Raw genomic sequence first — 19,275 nt, forward strand, 5'->3', positions numbered from 1 at the left:
AGTGAGCGAGCGCATGGCAAGCACAGGCAAGCCTTGCTGAAAGGCCCTGGGTGAGAGAATGCCTTCTCTTCGGCCCACTGGTCCACGCATGTCAGAGGCTCTTTAGCTTGGGCTATGGCCTCATGTACTCCAGTTTCCATGGTGACACAAGCACTCAGGCTATTTATCCTCCATCTCCTTACTAGCTCACCTCCATCAACTGCACACTGCTCTCAGCATTAGCTGTTAGTAAAGCCTGCTTTTGATGATGAGTCTGCCATGGGTGCTTCTTCAGTGGTCCTGACTGCTCTAGGAGGACCTTCCAAGTGAAGCACGTTCTATGTGGAGGGTCAACTGTGGCTTCCCTCAGAACTCATCAGTCAGGACTCCAAAACGTTCTGGAGCTCGGATACAACCAATGTCTCCCAATTCTCGTTTCCTTCACAGTAGGTATGAGCTGAGGAAGGGGAGGTTCAAACCTGATTACTGATTTCAGTGAGAAAATACACTTCTGTGAAAGATTAGGTAAAGGGCCCAGCCTCCACTCATTCACCCAGTGTAGATCCAAATCCAACATGATCTATCTCTTCATTCTTGCGGCCCTCTGACAAATATACTAGCCTATGTTGACACAGCAGCAAAGCCTGTGGTAAAATTAACCCCAGAAAGAAAGGAAAAGTACTTCCAAAGAGATTGCTCCAACATTAAAAAATAAACACAACAAACATTTTTTAAGACACAGGTTAGCTGGGCAGTAGTGGCACGTGTCTTTCCTTTCTTTAATCCCCGGCAGAGGCAGGAGAACTCTGAGGTCAAGGCCAGCCTGGTCTATAGAGCGAGTTCCAGGACAGTCAAGGCTACACAGAGAAACCCTGCCTCAAAAAAAAAAAAAAAAAAAAAAAAAAAAAAAAAAAAAAAAAAAAAAAAAAAAAAACCCAAAAAACAAAACAACAACAACAACAAAAAAGACGTATGTTAAAAACCTTAGTTAAATACTGGCTCAAAAACAGCAAGTGTACGCCCCGTCAGAAGGACAACAGCAATCTTCTGGAGCAACGATGGAGCTTTTGTCTGAGGTTCCCAGAAGACACCACAGGATTATAACAGCCACATAGTACATGACACAGGAGGCTATGCTGTTCCTCAAGTTTATTCTGCATTGGATCACAGCTTCAGAAGAAAAAAATGACCTATAATACCCTTAAAGCAAGAGAATAACTAGCCAATAAATAAATAAAATACACATTCCCGAATACACATGGTAACTGCCCAGGAGGCCAGCTACAGAAAAGCATGTGCATGGGGTAAACTCTCTCACCACCTCACCCAGACCGCCCCAGCACTCACACTCGACGCCTCGTCCTGCTCGCCCTCTAACAGAGCCAAACTCCTGCAGGCACCAAGGCACTGCTCTGCTCCTGCCCAGCGCCACAGTACAGCACGGTGGAACATACTTACAGGAAGCTTCATGCTGGGAAGAACTTCTTTGATTCGGTAACACAAAAGAATTTCTGTTTGACCTTACTATATACCTAACACAAGAAATTTATTTAAAAAGAAATAAACCTTTTCTTAGTAACAACAAAAAGAGTCAAACAGAAACCTAGACAAATAAACTTGCTAATGAAATCTTTAAGGATGACCTAAAACTCCTTTCGAGAAAGGAACTTAAACACCTCCACTGTTCCCAAACTACCCAGCAGGAAAGCCAGTTACCACACTTCCCTTTACCATTGCTGCTACAGCAACAGAATGAACAGAATAGGATGGCAGAGGCTGACAGGCAGACACGAAGTCAGCCTCTGCTGCCCTGAAGGTGGCTCTCATTTCAACAGTGACACAGCATTTTCAACTGTCTATCACTAAGTTGGCAAACCGTATTTTGCTGTGTACCTGGATCCCCACAGTGGGGTGAGGATGGTTGCACAGTTCTAGAGAGTCAGCCCGTACCTCAACATCCTCACCTGCCACCTGATCTCACTGGGCAGTGGCTCCTGTGCCCATCCTGACAAGGAGAGGGGCAGAGAGCAACTGTTCTAGATGACTGGGGGAACACCACAACTGCTCCTGTGGGGACTCTTCTATTCCATATGGGCCCTGCAGAGACTGCTATGTATGTCTTTCCTGGTTCCAAGCTGCTCTCAGGAGATAGTTGAGTGGCATATTTGATACCTAGGGATGTGTGACAGGATCCTACCAAAGCCAACCAGCCCCTCATGGGATGACTTCAGAGTCTCTACCACATGCAGATTGCAGCAAGCTCTATGGATCAGTTTGTGGCTCTTCTCAAGCCCCAGGAGTCTGTCACAGAGGTGGCAGTGGAGCCAGAGGTGTTCGGGTGAGAGGATACTAATTCAGAAAGCAAGTTAACAACCACACAACCATTTTCAGATCACTGAGGGGAAGACAGTGAGGCATGGGGGTGCAGTTCAGTAGCTGAAATCTGTTAAAATATACTGTACAAATTCTTTTCATTGCCAGGTCAAATCCCCTAAATTAGACACAAGAAATAATATACTGTCTAGGAAAGCTGTAAATTCTTTGAACATAATATGATACAGAGGTTTCTCAAGCTCAAAATGAAAAGGGGTCAAAGGCATTTAACTTAAAATCCATGTAGGTTATGAATCTAAATGATAACTTTTAAAACAAGTAAATAAACAGTCATTTACTCACTACTAACAACACAGAGAAAAGTCCCAAATACCAGTTAATATATCAGTCCACTAAGACTGACAGTGCTTTTAAAAAATATTACTAGCTATTAAACATAAAATTTCCTATTCTTAAGAAGAAGAAACAGAACCGACCCGAGCACACTGATTAGGCATAGCTGGGGCCTGCCCACCTACTGCACTGTGTAAGCTGGCAGGTGTCGAGTGGCTTCCTCATATTAAAAGCAAACACAGAGAACAGAGCATTCTCTCAGAGGCACAGCTTCAAAGACATCCAGTGAGTGGGTTAGAGGTATCAGTCAGTCATGGTTTGATTGGCTTTCACAATTCGAAATGCAGGGAGCAAGCTGCAAGCTTCACTGGGAACAAAAGTAACACCTGTCCCACTGAAGAAAACTTCACTGTGGATAACAGGGGAACTCTAGCTGACCCTTCAGAGAAATCCTAGGTTAAAACAGAAATAAGAGGATTAGACATTAATTAAAATATTCATTTTTTTAAAAATACCCCATCTAAAAGCTACAGAATCTACACTTGTATTTTCTCTACACTTAGGATTAAATATGAGAGAATGTGACCCTCTACCAAGTAACCATCATCGAGTCTAATCCCAGTTGTTAGGTCGTCTTAGTGACAGTAGCAGTCATCACTCGGGGGCACGTATGATGACGGCTGTTGCCCCCAGTTCCTGTGTACATTGTCTCGTCTATCCTAACAGCTGCCTAAATGGAGAGGTAGTATGCTGTCATTTCACAGATGCACAACCTGCAGCCCAGGATAAAAAGCCATCAAGCACTAACATGGAGAGCTGACCCAAGTCTAAGTGAACATGGAGCTTGTGCTATTACCAGCACTGCCCTGCACACCAGAGAACATTTACTAAAACCAAGAGCGGCAAGCCACTGACACTACTGAGACAAAGAGAAGAGCAAAAGGACTGAGGGCAGTTGGGTGTGCATGCACATGTGTTCGCAGGACTAGGGCTGAACCCAGGGCACTGTATATTCTAGGAAGGTACTTTAACTGATATTATAGATCCTTAAGTCTGACCCTTGCCTCCTCAGACCAGATGCAGAGATATGACAATACAGATAAAGTAAATACCATAAATCATAGTCAGTGCCCATACTTTAGAAGTGCTGATAAAAGTTCAATGGCTCAGTTAGCCAGACAAGGCCTCAAAGAGGACAGGGAGGGAAGGTTCAGCTGGACTTTAAAGAATTAGAAAGATGGGACTACTAAATATAATGCCCCTTGAAGAGTGGGGGCTCTACCATGTGCTTTCATGGATAATTTTGCCCCCTTATCCCGAAGGGACACTGGTAATAACTGGAGGAATTTTCAGTTATAATTGAGGGCAGGATGCTAGTAGCATCTGCTGAATCAAAGCTGCTAGATATCACCATTGCACAAGGCAGCTCCACACAAGGAATTATGACCCAAAGTGTCAACACTGGCCAGAATAAGAAGTCCTTTGCTAAACAGAAGACACTGCACTATCTTCTTCTGGAGGTGATTTCAGCATCAGTATCAAGAACAGCTAGGATTGTATCCATTGTCCTGTAAGAGAGATACATGGCAGACAGGCCCTGAATTACAAGCGAGGAGACCAGAGAGTTCAAACCTAAAGATGCTTTTTGGGACTAAGCTGTGAAAGCAGATCAAGGAGCTAAAGATGCAAAATGCAAGAGAGAAGAGTGGAGAACTTAATTCAATAGGCCACAAACAAGCCAGATGTGGTGTTATACAATCCTATATAATGCCTAAAATCCCAGCTACTCAGAAGGCAGAAGAAGATCATAAGCTTAAGACCAACCTGGAAAACCTAAAAGAAATCATGTCTGAGATCTCCTGAGTAAATTGGGAGCATGGGGACCTTGGGAGAGGGTTGAAGGGGAGAGGAGAAGCAGGGAGGGGGGCAGAGAAAAATGTAGAGCACAATAAAAATCAATAAAATTTAAAAAAGAAAGAAAAAAAGAAATCTTGTCTCATAAAAGGAAGAAAAGCTGGGTGGTGATGGTGTTCACCTTTAATCCCAACACTTGAGAGGCAGAGGCAGATGGATCTCTGAGTTCAAGGCCAGCCCAGTCTACAGAGTGAGTTCCAGGACAGCCAAGGAAAAAGAAAGAAAGAAAGAAAGAAAGGAAGGAAGGAAGGAAGGAAGGAAGGAAGGAAGGAAGGAAGGAAGGAAGGAAGGAAAGAAAAAGAAAAATTTTGGTGACCAGGTCTAAAGTCTGCACGTAAGAGCAAGGTGACTTGAGCGGACTCCCAGCATGGCCGTTCTCAGCCTCACACAGCATTTGTACTTATTCCACCCAGTTTAACACATATTGATGTGTAGGTCCTGTCTGTCCAGTAAGTCTGTATTTGAAACAGTCCCTCAGTACCTAAGGGCAGTGCTAAGTAGAATAACCATCCAAATTCTCTCTGACTACAGTTACAGCACCTTGGCCATTCCAAACAAGAAACGCTGCTGACAAAAAACAGACAAGAACGGTATTCAGTAAGAGCAGAGGACAACCATGACAATTACCTTTTCTCCCATCTTTCTTCCCCTCAGACCATTTCAATCTTGTTGGTGTCATTGTGACAGTTGGAGAGCCAGAAAAGAACTGTAATGAGAAAACTGTACAGTGGCTTAAATGATCAAATATCAGTGCCTCTTTACAGAGATGTAAGTATACCTCGCTAATCTTAACTGGCTATTCTTAGCTTAATGAAATAGCCTAGGTGCATTTTCTTGATTAATGATTGATGTAGAAGGTTACAGACACTGTGGGGATGTCCCCCTGAACATATAGTCCTAGGTTCTAAAAAAAAAAGAAAGAGAGAGAGAGAGAGAGAGAGAGAGAGAGAGAGAGAGAGAAAACCTTAGAGAGCCATGGGGACAAGCCAATATGCAGTGTTCCTTCATGGCCTCTTGCATTCCTGCAATGACTTCCCTCCATCATGGACTGTAAACTGTAAGCTAAATAAATAAACCCTTTGTTTCCTGAGTTTTGGTCAGTGTTTATCATAGCATCAGAACACACATTAATAATACACATGCTATATCTTTCTTGAACTCAAAACATATCAAATGGCTGAGCGGCGGTGGCGCACGCCTTTAATCCCAGCACTCGGGAGGCAGAGGCAGGTAGATCTCTGTGAGTTCGAGGTCAGCCTGGTCTACAAGAGCTAGTTCCAGGACAGGCTCCAAAGCTACAGAGAAACCTTGTCAAAAAAAAAAAAAAAGAAAGAAAAGAAAGAAAAAGAAAAAAAAGAAAAGAAAAGAAGAAAAGAAAAGAAAAGAAAAGAAAAGAAAAGAAAAGAAAAGAAAAGAAAAGAAAAGAAAAAAACCCACAAAAACATATTGAATGATTTGGTGAAAACCTACAGAAAAGGCCCTAAGCACCGCTGACTGAGCCAGAGACTCAGAACAAGCGCCAGCCTGCTAGCCTCCTCCTTTCCACAAAAGGACAGGGAAAGAACGTGTTCTTACCAAGCTCATATTTTCTTTGCTGACTCTCTTCAGTTCACCCATGGCCACAGCCTCTGGAGTAGGGGACTTGTTTTTCTTTTCTGACATCATCTGATTGCCCAGGACTTTGCGCTGATTTTGAAACAAAAAATATTTTGTTCATGAGCATTTACTCTTTTGTAGCTGTAATGATCTTCAAAACTACAACTTCCTCAATTAAAAAAACTCAGAATCCTGAAAACTTCTGCACAGACCCAGGCCATGTCATACAAGGGAAGGGAAGACTTATAGCAAACAATAAGAACTCTGTTTCTCTGGGTGACTTAACCTACCTAATATTAGCTAATAGTAGTATACCTGTGAGCTTGAAAGAACTAGCCACTCTTGAGGGTTGAGCTTTTTTGGAGGTGTGGGGCTTGTGGAAAATGTGTTCTCCTGGCAGCTGTTAAGGGTCCCTTTCTCTCCCCACTAAGGGAACCACAGACTGGGTCCTCTAGGATTCTGCTTCTCTGTCCTTCCTCACACATGACTAGTAAATGTCCAGAAATTGTCTAAGAGTTTCTAATACAGCCATAAAAGGCCCCAGGCCTTCTCGGGGGGAGGGGGTAGGTCACATGACCACTGACCCACAGTAAGAATACAAGGTCTTCTGAGCAGCCTGGTAGCTGATGTGACCTGCTGCAGCAGCTCATGGTAACAACTCTATCTTAGAGAAGCCCCCCTCTTGCCCAAAGAAGAAATCTGAATTTCAAAACAAGAATATCATCAAAACTAAAGCACCAAAGGAAAAAAATACTAAACAGAACTAAAAAACTAAAGCATTAAACTCTACATTATAATATCAACAGCGGGGTTCAGAATAGTCTGATGTGATCGGTTATTTATGTGACATACCCCAGAGGAAAATTTTCTTCCAAAATAAGAGGCTGATGCAGAACCCACTGCCAGACACACCTCTGTAAAACTAGAAGAAAAGCAAATTTCTACAAGTCTTAAATTTGTTTTAGACTTTATTTTTATTAGTGTGTGTGCATGCACACGCACATGTGAGCTCTCAGCCTGCAGAGAGCAGCAACATCAGATGCCTTGGAGCTGGCATTGTGGGCGGTGGAAAACAGCCCAAGGTGGGTGCTGGGAACTGAGCTCTGGTCCTCTGGAAGTGCAGCAGTTCTCTTATCTGCTGAGCCATCTCTCTAGCCTCCAAAGTTTTAATTTTTAAAAGACTATTAAATATTAAATAGCTATTTTTTAAAGAAACCAAATAGCTAAAGTGTATGTGTGTGTGTGCGCATGCACACACACACACACACACACATGCATGGCGCGTGCGCACTAGAAAAATAAGGCCTGTATATCGTCCCTTCAGAGGGAAGGAATCACCTGAGGATGCTGAACTGGGAATGCCAGGATCCACAGACTAGCTATAAAGCTTCCAGGGAATTTTCAAAAGGGCACTCCAAGTTGGATCTACCATGTGTAACACCCCAGTACCACTCATAAATAAAAATATATAGAGGTCTAGAATCCATTCTCCATCCTCATGGACGGGCCAGTGGCCTGTGGGACGTGACACTTGCTGCTGGCGAGTTTCCTTTGCTCTCCACAGTGGAGTGAAAAGGCAGCTTGTGGGACAGGAGACAGCGTTTGCACATCACCTATCTGGTCAGGAGATAAACTTCACTGCAGAGCTACTGAGCAACTACTGAGTTTCTTCATTTATAATGAAAACACCTTGTCCCTCTGTTTTATAAAATTTACTAGTATAACATCTGTGTTTAAAGCTGTTGTTCTGGGCTTGGAATGTAGCTCAATGACAGAGTGCTTGCTCACATGTATGAGGCCCTGAATCCAGCTGATAGTGCCACCAAAAAAAGAAAAAGAAAAAATAATGTTCTAAAGTGTTTTATCTTAATAACTTATGAAGTTCAAGTACTCCCTTAGTAAAGAGATAAGCAATAGCCAATAACAACACCTACATTTCAGGCAATAACTACCAATACCGTCTCGAAAAGAACTACAATTAAGTTTACGACCTTACCCATTTCAGTGGCATAAAACACAGCCAGCTCACCCATTCGCACACGATTCCTCCTGAACAAAAGATAACGCCTCATTCCCTCTTTACCTCTGGCCACAGGTAGTCACAAATCATTTCCTGTCTCCATGACTTTGACCACTTTAGTACCTCAAATAAGCAGAAATGTACAGCATTGGCCTTTAGTGACTGGCTTATGTAATTCAGTGTCAGGTCCTCAGGGCCCACCACAGTGAGGAGTGCATCAGACTCTCCTTCCAGACTAGGATAAACAACCTTCCACTCTCTCTACACTTTGCATCTTCAGTCCTTCAATGGACAGTGATTCTGCTTCAGCTTATGGCCACTGTAAATGATGCTTCCGTGAACACTGGCATACTGATAACTCCCCAGACCCTGCTTTCAATTCATTATTATATATACACAGATTTGAAATTGCTGGATCAAGAAGTAATTCTGCTGTTGATTTCCCGAGACCGTTGTACTGTTTCCCCAACAGCTTTGCCGCATTATATTCCTAGCAGTAGTGTACAGGGTTTTCATTTCCCCACATCCTCATCAACATTTTTGACTTTCTGTTTGGGGCAGCAGTCATCCAGGGTGTGAAGTGGCACAGCACTGTGCGTTTGCTTTACATGCCCTTAATGATTATGAAGATGAGCAGCTTCTCGTGTCTTTCTTGGTCATGTGTCTCTCTTGAGAGAAATGTCTATTCAGGTTATTTGCCTGCTTTATAATGAGCTTAGATTTTCAGCAATCCTGAGCTACACAAGTTCCTTCTATTTTCTGGATATTATCTCCTGACCAGATGGTGACGTGCAAACGCTGTCTCCTGTCCCACAAGCTGCCTTCTCACTCCATTGTGGAGAGCAAAGGAAACTCGCCAGCAGCAAGTGTCACGTCCCACAGGCCACTGGCCCGTCCATGAGGATGGAGAATGGATTCTAGACCTCTGCAAAATATAAAAAGGATCAAAAGGAGGGCTAAATGAAATTGCAACTGCTAAGGACCAGCAAAAAGGGGAGAAAATTAAATGGCACACATTTGTTAGAGAAAAAAATGTAAGTTTTAGTCAAAAGGCTCCTTTATATTTGTAGAATTATATACTTTAACAATGTTAAAACAATTTTTTCAAGAAAAGTAGAAGTAAGGATAGAGCTAGTGCCCCTGGATTAGCAGCTTTAGTTAGGCATGGAAATCAGAGCCCTGTGACTAGATCACCTACTGCCACCTGATGGCAGCATTCACTAACTGCACCCATGTTCAGTCATCTGCAGACGGGGACAGCAGCAGCAACACAGAAATATATTTTCTGTTTGTCCTAAAAACAAGATTTCTAATAATTCTGACACATGGAAAGAGACTAAAACAGCAATGAAATCATTAAGTTCACCAAAATTAAAGATATCAAAATCCACTGAGGTATTAGAAAATCCGTATGTCCAACAATTTCCTTAGTCCTCAGCTTGCTCACTTCCCCACACATGCAGTAAACTGCATAAAGAAGTGTATAGTGTGGCTGTGCAGTGGTGGTGGCACACGCCTTTAATCCCAGCACTCCTGAGGTAGAGGCAGGTGCGAGGACAGCCTGGTCTACAGAGGGATTCCAGGATGGCCAGGGCTATGACACAGAGAAACCCTATGGGGGGGTGGGCAGGGAGATAAATTGTGAAGCAGGAAGCCAGACTCCCATCCTTAGACACAGGGAGGAAGAGCAGGCTGTTGCTGCTTTCTCTATAGAGTTCCTTTCATTGGAGACACAGTAAAATGCTTTGGAAAAAACCTTCCCAAACTCTGTCCCCTCACCAATGAACCATTTATAGAACTCCAAGAAATAGAATTAAGCACTTTGTGCACAAGAAAATAAGACATAAACTTCCTGAGAATCGATGTGATAGCAGCAGCACAGCAGGCTCACCTTAATAAGCCCACTAAAGGAGCGCGAACGGGCTCTCTTCTGGACTCTGGGAGTAGAAGGCTCTCGCCCTGGTGTTTGAGTCAAAGACTGCTTATGGAACTACAAGAAAATACAGAGTACATTTTACTAATATTGTCCCTTCAAGAAATGACAGTCTAGGGCAAGTAACAGCTAAATGTAGATACCCAGAGAGCCAAAGAGTCTGTGGAGATGGAGAAGGTAGGTTGATAAGCAATCACAAAAGCAGAAGTGACATTCACTATCTCTGTTTACAGATAGGAAACCAAGATCCAGAATATTTATGAACTGGTCTAAAATCTGACAGTAAATACTCTGCATCAATTACCTTGGAAATAGAAAGTTACTAGCACAATCCATGACAGTCCTCAGTTTAACAAACTGTATGTCAGGATTTAGCTTTAGGACAGAATCTCATGTAGCAGAGACTGGTCTCAACTCTATATGGCCAAGGATGACCTTCAACTCCTAATCTTCCTGCCTCCATCTTCCAAGCTACAACATTATAAAACTAGAAGGCTATACCCAGTTTATGAGGTGTCAGGGATCCAGCCCAGGGCCTCGTGAATGTAGAGCAAACACTCTACCAACTAGGCTACATTCCTAAGCCAGAATGTTCCAGAGGTATTAAAGATCTTGTCTGCCAGCGCTGCTGTGAAGGGAAAAAGACTGACTGCAGACTTCCAATGCTGTCAGTTCTTGGTGTAGAGGCAGCTCCAGAAGAACAAGGGAAGAGTGAAGTCAGTGTATAGTCTTTAACCAAAGCTTTCATTCATTATTTAAGGTGTGTGTGTGTGTGTGTGTGTTGGTGTGTGTGTGTGTGTGTGCACACAACATTATGCCCATCCTCTCCACTTTTACAAGTGTGACACATGCATGTTAGCTACTACTGCTGTTTTTACAAACCTGAAAATTGAAATTCAGAAATTAAATTATTTACCTAGAAAACACAAAGCATTTAAATTCTGGACCATTGGAACTGCTGGTTCTCTCCAAGCAAACTTGGTACATGCCAAAATTACAGATATTCTAAGCACAGTTAACTGCAGAAAGTCAAGTACTTCCACACCTCCCTCCAGGACAGGAAGGAGTACACTGCGATTCCATGGACAAGCCTGCTATTTTAGCTGAGCCAAAGCTTGCTCCACATGAGAGTGAAACCTCAGTGAGATTCTTAGCTGTGCTCTCCGGTGACTCCTAGAGCCCACCCAATTTCCCTGCATCCAGGCACCTGTCGAATAAGTTGTTTCTTCTTTGTTGAGTCTGGCATGTTATGAACATGTTGAAAGAGTTCTTTCAGAGCCTCTTCTGTATGTTGCTGGGTCTCCTCCTGCTGAGAACAAGAATCTACCCTATTCCGTTTCTGAGATCTTGACAGCTGGAAGGACATGGCATGACATGAGGTTGTCAAATCAAGATCATCCTACAGAAAAATTTATATAAAAAAACAAATTAATACATCCTACTGGCTTTGTTTTGGGTTCTTACAATAACCTTGATCAAAAGAAGTGGGAAATAGAAACATGACATAAAACTATATCCAAGAACAAGGAAAATCCTAACACAATTACCAGATAAAGGAAAAACAATTAATAAAGGCCTCTGAATAATCTACTTTCATTATCTTCCCAGAAAATCAATGTGCATTTAGAATATTGCCATAGAGAATTATAACTGTTTGATTTCAGTTTTCAAAACACTTTTTAATCTCAAGTAATCCTTGTTGCTATCCAATAGGTAAACTCTAAAGTATTAGTCCCAGCAGACAGAACAGTAACGATATACAAACAAACAAACAAAAACCTAAGGTGAAAGTTAACTTCATCTAGACATTTAAGTGATAAACTTACCCTAGAGCCCATGGCTACTGTGCCTTTGCTCAAACTCTTTTCCATACAAACTACATGGAAGTAGTAAAAGAATAAAGGCTACAGTTCTCCAAGGAAAACAACACTCTAGTTAAACTAGTTTTTAAAACATTGTTCCTGAGGCTGGAGAGATGGCTCAGAGGTTAAGAGCACTGACTACTCTTTCAGAGGACCCTGGTTCAATTCCCAGCACCCACATGGCAACTCACAACTGTGTGCAACTCCACTTCCGGGGGATCTGACACCCTCACACAGACATGCATACTGGCAAAATATCAATGCACATAAAATAAATAAATCTTTTTCTTAAGGCAAAAAATGCTGTTTCTTAGTCACACCAAATATTTGCTGGATGAGAAAAAGAAACAGGAGTAGAAAACACAGCATAAAACACAGTCTCCAAGTCTCTAACACAGGTTAAATACAAGTCAGTCAGGTGCTGGCAGGCCTTTCTCAGCTTCTCACGGCTACAGTCAATACTCTTACATAACTTTCTGTCATAAGCATAATATATTTCTCTAAGCTCATTTGTTCTCAGATGTTGCTGGCTAACTTTCATTGTCAACTTGACACAACCAACAGTCACCTGAGAAGAGGAAACCTCCACTGAGCAATTGCCTTAATCAGACTAGCCTGTGGCCATATCCTAATTGATAACTGCTGTGGGAAGGCCCAGCTCCACTGTAGGGGGCAGCATCTCTAGACAGGTGAGCCTAGACTATCCAAGAAAGCTAGCTAAGCAGAAAGCAGCATCATCCATGGTTTCCATGTCAGGTTTCTGTTTAAGCTACTGGCCTGACTTCTGTCAATGATGGATTGTGACCTGGAAGTAGAAGATGAAATAAACCCTTTTCTCCCCTACGCTGCCTTGATCATAGTGTTTATCACAGCAACATAAAGCAATCTAGAATACATTTTTTCTCCCTTTTATTGAGAAAGAGTGAGAAAAAATTGTGTGTGTGTGCGTATGCGTGTGTGTGTGTGTGTGCATGTGTGCGCACGCACATGTGTCACCTCTCTAGTCCATGGGCTCAAATCTTTTAACTACTTGACAGTTTAACCATACCAATGGACTTGAATAACAATGAATTATATAGGACTAGATATGGGCTGGATATCTGGCCTCTGGTGGCACCCATGCACAAACCCATACACATAAGTAAAAATTAAAAGCTGGGCATGGTGACACATGCCTTTAATCTCAGCACTTAGGAGTCAGAGGCAAGGAAATCTCTTTGAGTTCAAGGCCAGTTTGTTTTATATAACCAGTCCCAAAACAGCCAAGGCCACACTGAGAAACCCTGGGCTTAAACCAAGACCTACCACCACCACCACCACACACACATACATACACACAAAGAAATAAACAAACAAATCAATAAATAAATTTAAATCAGGGTTGGAGAGATGGTTTAGCAATTTAAAACACTGTCTACTCTTCCCGAGCACCCAGATTTGATTCCCAGAACACATGGCAGCTCACAACCACTTGTAACTCAAGTTCCAGAGGATCCAACATCACCTTCTGAATTTCATAAGCTACTGCACACAAGTGGTAAACTTACACACACATAAAATAAATATTTTAATTAAATTAAAATTTTAAAAAAGAATGAATTACAACCTTTGTTATTATAATGTAATTGATATTTACAGGTTGCTTAGATCATAGGCTATAAAAATACAATAGATTTTACAGAAAACTTTAACTATGATCTATGCTGTGACATTTATGTAGAGAATATCATCCACTAGTGAGGACCTCTGAAAGCAAGCAAGCAAGTATATTATACATAGGGGCATTTTAATTCCACAACTGTCTTCTTAGTCTTGGCTCCTGCTAAAACAAATGATTAGGTAAGTTTGAGCTGTAACATTAAAAGCACTGATTTAATGATGATGTTACACCTTGTTTAAAAACTTCACTAATCTTAATCCTTCCCTTGTTTGAAGACCAGTTTCCTGTTCTTACCTTTGACACTTGAGTTCTGGAGCCCAGATAGTACAATCTGGCACATTCCCGAATATAAGCAGGAGCCTGAGGACATTAAAAAAACAAAAAAACAAAAAACAAAACAAAAAACAAACAGGGCTAAGTGATTAATATGACTACAATTCTTTAAGCAACAGAAAAAGAATCATAACATTATCAAATGGGTAGAGTACTGTGCAAAGTCAAACACTTGTACTCACTCATAGGTGGTTTTTAAACATAAAGCAAAGAAAGCCAGCCTACAAACCACAATCCCAGAGAATTTAGACCACTGTGGACACTAAGAGACTTACATAGATCTAATCTACATGGGAAGTAGAAAAAGAAAAGATCTCCTGAGTAAATTGGGAGCATGGGGACCTTGGGAAAGGGCTGAATGTAGGAGGGGAGAGGCAGGGAGGGGAGCAGAGAAAAATGTAGAGCTCAATAAAAATCAATAAAAAAAAAAAAGAAAGAAAGAAAGAGGTGCACTCTAACGACCATTCCTGAATGCTTAGCAACAGCAGTGGGTCAGCGTGAGCAAAGATCTTATCTTGAGGACAGTTGGGATCCTCTCCCTGAAGGGAGTCTTTAGGAAACTCAGACATTGCAGCTCAGATGCTCAGCAGGAGACCAAAGTAGAGGACTTTACTTTCAAAGTTTAGTACAGGTGGCTTTTGTGTAATGAACTAAACTCATGAAATCTACAAAAGACTTAAGAAGTTCTTGAGAAACTTATCCCTCAGAAACACTGCCTGCTTGTGCTGAAAGAGACAGAGTGAGACATGAAAGGCGCTGTCATTGGGTAGGCAGGCAAGAAAAGAGTAGGCAGCCACCAGCTTGTGCTTCCTTCGGTGAAGAAAGCCAGTTAGCCAGAGGACAGAGAAGACTTGGCTTCTATTTCTAGCCCTCTCCACTATCCATTCTGCTTTACAATCTCAAACAGCGCCTCTCATCCAGGATGCCACTCTGCCACCTTCCTTGTCCTGTTACCAGCCAAATGCCATCCCTTACTTACCTTAAAAAGCTTCTGGGAGTGTTTGATCATAAAAGCCATCCCAGTATTTAACTTGGTGATATTCTCCTGAAGGTCATTTGCAGTGACCTAGTTGGTGGGAAGAGACCAAACAAAGGGCATTAAGAACTGGGACGTGTTCACCAGGACATGTCACTTGAAATGACATAATAGCACAGACATATGTCCCTAAAGTGATCAGAAAATCTTTAAGTTTTCTTCATTTCCTACTCTGCTCACAGATACCTAAGCAGAAAATCTAACCTAGGATTCAAACCACACCCAGCAGAAAGGCGAGTCTGTACCAGCTGTCAAGGACACTGGCTCTGCAGAGGTTGGGGCATCCATCCAGAGAACAGGCTACTAACACTACTAGAGCTGACATCTTTCTACAACATCTGTATATGCCACGCCTTCACCCTTGTTATTTTATCTGTTTTCTCTTCCCACGGCCCCTCACACGCTTCTCTTTCTAACCACAGCTTGTTTCTTTTCCATAGCATTGGAGGTTTTGTCTCCATTGGTTGGTTGTTTGGGAGGGGTCAGATCCAGGTTGCAGCACATGCTCTGATGATAAGCCTCATGCCCTGGCCTCTAGAACTTGGTTAGCTAATTCAAAAGCCTTCACAATGAGACTCGAGATCCCTGATGTGGATAAATGTCAGTGTATCTGCTCCTCATTAACCCACTCCAGGCTTTTCCTAGCTCAGAGCAGTCCATTCATTTTGACTTGTTACTTACTAAGATAAAATGTTACATATAATCTCTCTCTTAACTTTCCTTTCCTTATTTTTGTTTGTTTGGTTGGTTGGCTTTGGTTTTTCAAGACAGGGTTTCTCTGTATAATAGCTCTGGCTGTCCTGGAACTTGCTTTATAGACCAGACTGGCCTCAAACTCATGGAGACCTGCTTGCCTCTGACACCCACATGCTGGGATCACAGACATATGTCACACCACTCCACCCCACCACCCCACCACCCCACCACCCGGGCTCCTTATTTCTTTTACTCGCAAACCCTCCCAACAGTCACTATAACAATCTATTGCTATTGTTTTTCTAACAACTTATGAGGTAGCTAGTAACAGCTACTCCATGCCCACTTTACACAGAAAGGACAAAGATACAGGTAACAAATCTATCTGGGTTGTGGTTTCCAACCCAGGTAAGCTACTCATAATCTCATTTCCCATCAAAGCCTATTTTGTGAAGGTAAGCGAACCCGAGCTTCATGTGTCCAGGGCAAACCTTTGTTTAACAACCTTCTTTAAAATGTAAGCCACTAATGAAGCCATAGCCCCAGTAAGAAGCACATTTAGCTTTATAAAAGAAAACTGAATATATGGGAGTAAAACTGCTGGGACAGGTTAGACTGCTCTGTCAGCTCAGAATATTATCTCACACAATCACACTACTTTGTTCTAAACCTTTAGAAATTGATTTGTATTAATCCTTCAATTATTAGAAATCAATTTGATTTGCCAAGGAGCATCCCTATTAAGATGTCTAGTCAAAACAAATAATTCTAGCTTCTTTAGCAGCTAGAATATTCCAGAAAGAAGTGGTCATGCAGGATTCCTAGAGACTGACTTATCAGCGAGGTTACAGGAACCAGGCCCCTCAGCTTTGATGACTCCTAAGCTCCTAACATCATAAATATGAAGGCTGGACCTTGGATCCTTGATAATCTTACCAATGTACAACCACAGGAGGGGCCCAGCCTGAGAAAACCAAGCCCTGAAGATCTTTCCCTCAATACTAACATTTTTGGGCCACAGGACATGAGGTGCAAACATAAGGGCAAGGTTATAGGCAGACATCTTATTCTTGTCTTGCTTCTTCGCTGTTTGATACAGGAGATCAAGCAGTAACTTGAGCAAGTTACGATTGGCTGGAGGGAGAATGAGGAAAAGCAGCTGCAGGGCCTCAATCTGCCGCTCCTTGTCGGGTATGTTGGTCTTATTTCCTTTATCATCAAACTGCATCAAATCTTGAAAAAAAATTATTGAAAAGGAAGGAATAAATAACCAGCAAGAAAAATCAATAATATTATTGATTATTATTTCCCACTAAATTCCACTAAAGAAAGAGAAGGAATAAAAGAATCAATCATAAAGGAAATTCAAAACTGCTAATATCTTAGGAAGGTCCTAGATTCAAATACCAATACTATAAAAAGAAAAGAAAATAGGCAATGGGCTTTGCAAAGTATTTCCCGTGTGACTATGAACATGTTAGCAGGCATAGCATGAGCCCTGGCACCACAAGAAAGAAAACACAAAACACAAAAAAATAAAGTCACTCTAATTTAACTAAAGACAATCCAATTTTAAAATGTGGGAAAGATTTAAGTAGAAGATTAGGTGTGACGATGTATACTTATGTGCCTAGCACTCAGGAGGCTGAGAGGCAGCCTGAATCATATAATGGCACCTTATCTCAAAAGAAAAAACCAAACTGAATAGACATCCCTTCCAAGGAAATAACATACATAAGCCAGGCACAGTGACACACACCTATAGTTCTAGCTACTTGGGAGGCTGATATAGTAGGATTGTTTGAGGCAATGTAGCAAGCCGTGTCAATTTAAAAAAAAAAAAAAAGAAAGAAAGAAAGAAAGAAAGGACGGGGAGGAAGAGAAAGGAAAGAAGGGAGATGTTATACGAGAGGTCAGTAATCCTGAGCGTGCTTGAATCATCTATCAGTAAAACCACAAGATACCACTTCACCTCTACTAGGATGATCTGAACAAAAGTACTGACAATACAAATATTAGAACATGAGCAATAAACCTTCTACTGCAGGCAAGAGTTTTAAAGGGTGTAATAATTTTGAGTCTTTTTTTTAATCTGTATGGGTCTTTTGCCTGCATGTATGTCTGTGCACCTTGTGTGTGCACTGCCCACTGAGGTCAGAAGAGCACATCAGATCCCCTGGAACTGGAGTTACAGATAGTTGTAAGCCACCAAGCAGATGCTGGGAATCGAACCAGGGTCCTCTGGAAAAACAGCCAGTACTCAACCACTGAGCCATCTCTCCAACCCCAGTGTAACCACTTTGGGAAACATTTGGGCAGTGCCTCAAAAAGTTAGTTACAGCTATGTCTCAGCAATACCCAACAGAATTAAAATCAAGAGGTCCACACACCTCTAACAATGTTAGCCCTTCTTCTCTTCCCTAGTCAGATAGGTTGTGGCTAAAGGATAAACCAGAGGGAATCACTCACAGGATGACTCTCCAACTGTGCCACACCTTCATATGTTCTCAAGAGCAGTGAGTCACCGGACAGCACAGTGGAGGATGCCAGATAATGGACCAAATGAAGAGCGCAAAAGAAAAGTAAATAAAACAAACACATATCATAACATTTATACTTTCCAATCTTTTTTAAGGTTCTAAAACTTTATTTCTCTGAAATGTAACTGCAAAATTCCATGCATATTAGTAATGTATCCTTATTTGTATTATCAAAGTCACCAGTGAATGTGACTTTTAAAGTCTCAGCTGAAGGGCTGGAGAGAGTTCAGAGGTTAAGAGCACTTATCTCACAGAGGGGGTAGTGAGAAAGAGAGGGAGAAAAGGAAAGAGAGAGGGAGGCAGAGAAGGTGAAGGGTGGAGGAAAGGGGTGGGAAGAGAGAGAAGCAATGCCATGGGTGGAAAACTACACATGGATTTTGTCACTGTGTGCACTTAGAGCCTACTGTAGCATAATAGCTGTGCAATTTAAGAATGAGTTCTCTAGCACATAGACACAAAGAAAGAAAAAAACTATGAGCTAAGAATAGAACAGTCTCTAAGATACAGTAAGTAAAAAAGCAAACACAGAATAATGTGTATAATATTCTGCCTTTACATAAACAGAGGAAGAAAAGAATATATATACATAGTGCACAAAACACCTCTGGAAGGCTACATTAGACATCACAGCACTGGTTGCCTCTGGAAGGAACTGGTGCTAGGGAACAGGGTGAGAAAGAAGCTTTTCCATATTGATCATGAAGGTAGACTGCCTACTCCATAAGCAAATAAAGGCAGAGGTGACCTCAGTTTAGGCATGGAAATACCTGAAAAACCTCCAAACCAAGGCAAAAGCACAGAACCAGCAACCATCTGAAAGGTATAAACCCAGTGACACACCCAACCCCATGGGAAGGCACACTTTTATTGAGCAATTAAAATGTTCTAAGTACTATGGTGGACTACATCTGAGATACGAAAATCAACAGGAAATTTATCAAAAACATTTATGGGAATTTAGAGATGACTCAGATGTTAAGAGCACTTTGTTACTCTTGCAGACAAAACACCCACACATATAAAATAAAAATAAATAAAA

At 41.8% G+C, this 19,275-nt stretch overlaps 1 protein-coding gene across 1 annotated transcript in view; it reads right to left on the reverse strand.

Annotated features, from left to right (window-relative positions):
- Positions 1–1,115: 1,115 nt before the first annotated feature.
- Positions 1,116–19,275, reverse strand: part of Arhgap19 (Rho GTPase activating protein 19) — a 39,709-nt gene continuing 21,549 nt past the window's right edge. The window contains exons 5-12 of the mRNA XM_038341997.1: positions 16,703–16,929; positions 14,944–15,030; positions 13,926–13,991; positions 11,317–11,508; positions 10,068–10,166; positions 6,136–6,246; positions 5,188–5,266; positions 1,116–3,098 (exon numbers count right to left, since the gene is read on the reverse strand). Coding sequence (XP_038197925.1) covers positions 3,088–3,098; positions 5,188–5,266; positions 6,136–6,246; positions 10,068–10,166; positions 11,317–11,508; positions 13,926–13,991; positions 14,944–15,030; positions 16,703–16,929 — 872 coding nt within the window. The 3' untranslated portion in view covers positions 1,116–3,087. The remainder of the gene's footprint in view (positions 3,099–5,187; positions 5,267–6,135; positions 6,247–10,067; positions 10,167–11,316; positions 11,509–13,925; positions 13,992–14,943; positions 15,031–16,702; positions 16,930–19,275) is intronic.

This window comes from Arvicola amphibius, chromosome 1 (assembly GCF_903992535.2).
Source record: "Arvicola amphibius chromosome 1, mArvAmp1.2, whole genome shotgun sequence".
NCBI classification, from domain to species: Eukaryota; Metazoa; Chordata; class Mammalia; order Rodentia; family Cricetidae; genus Arvicola; species Arvicola amphibius.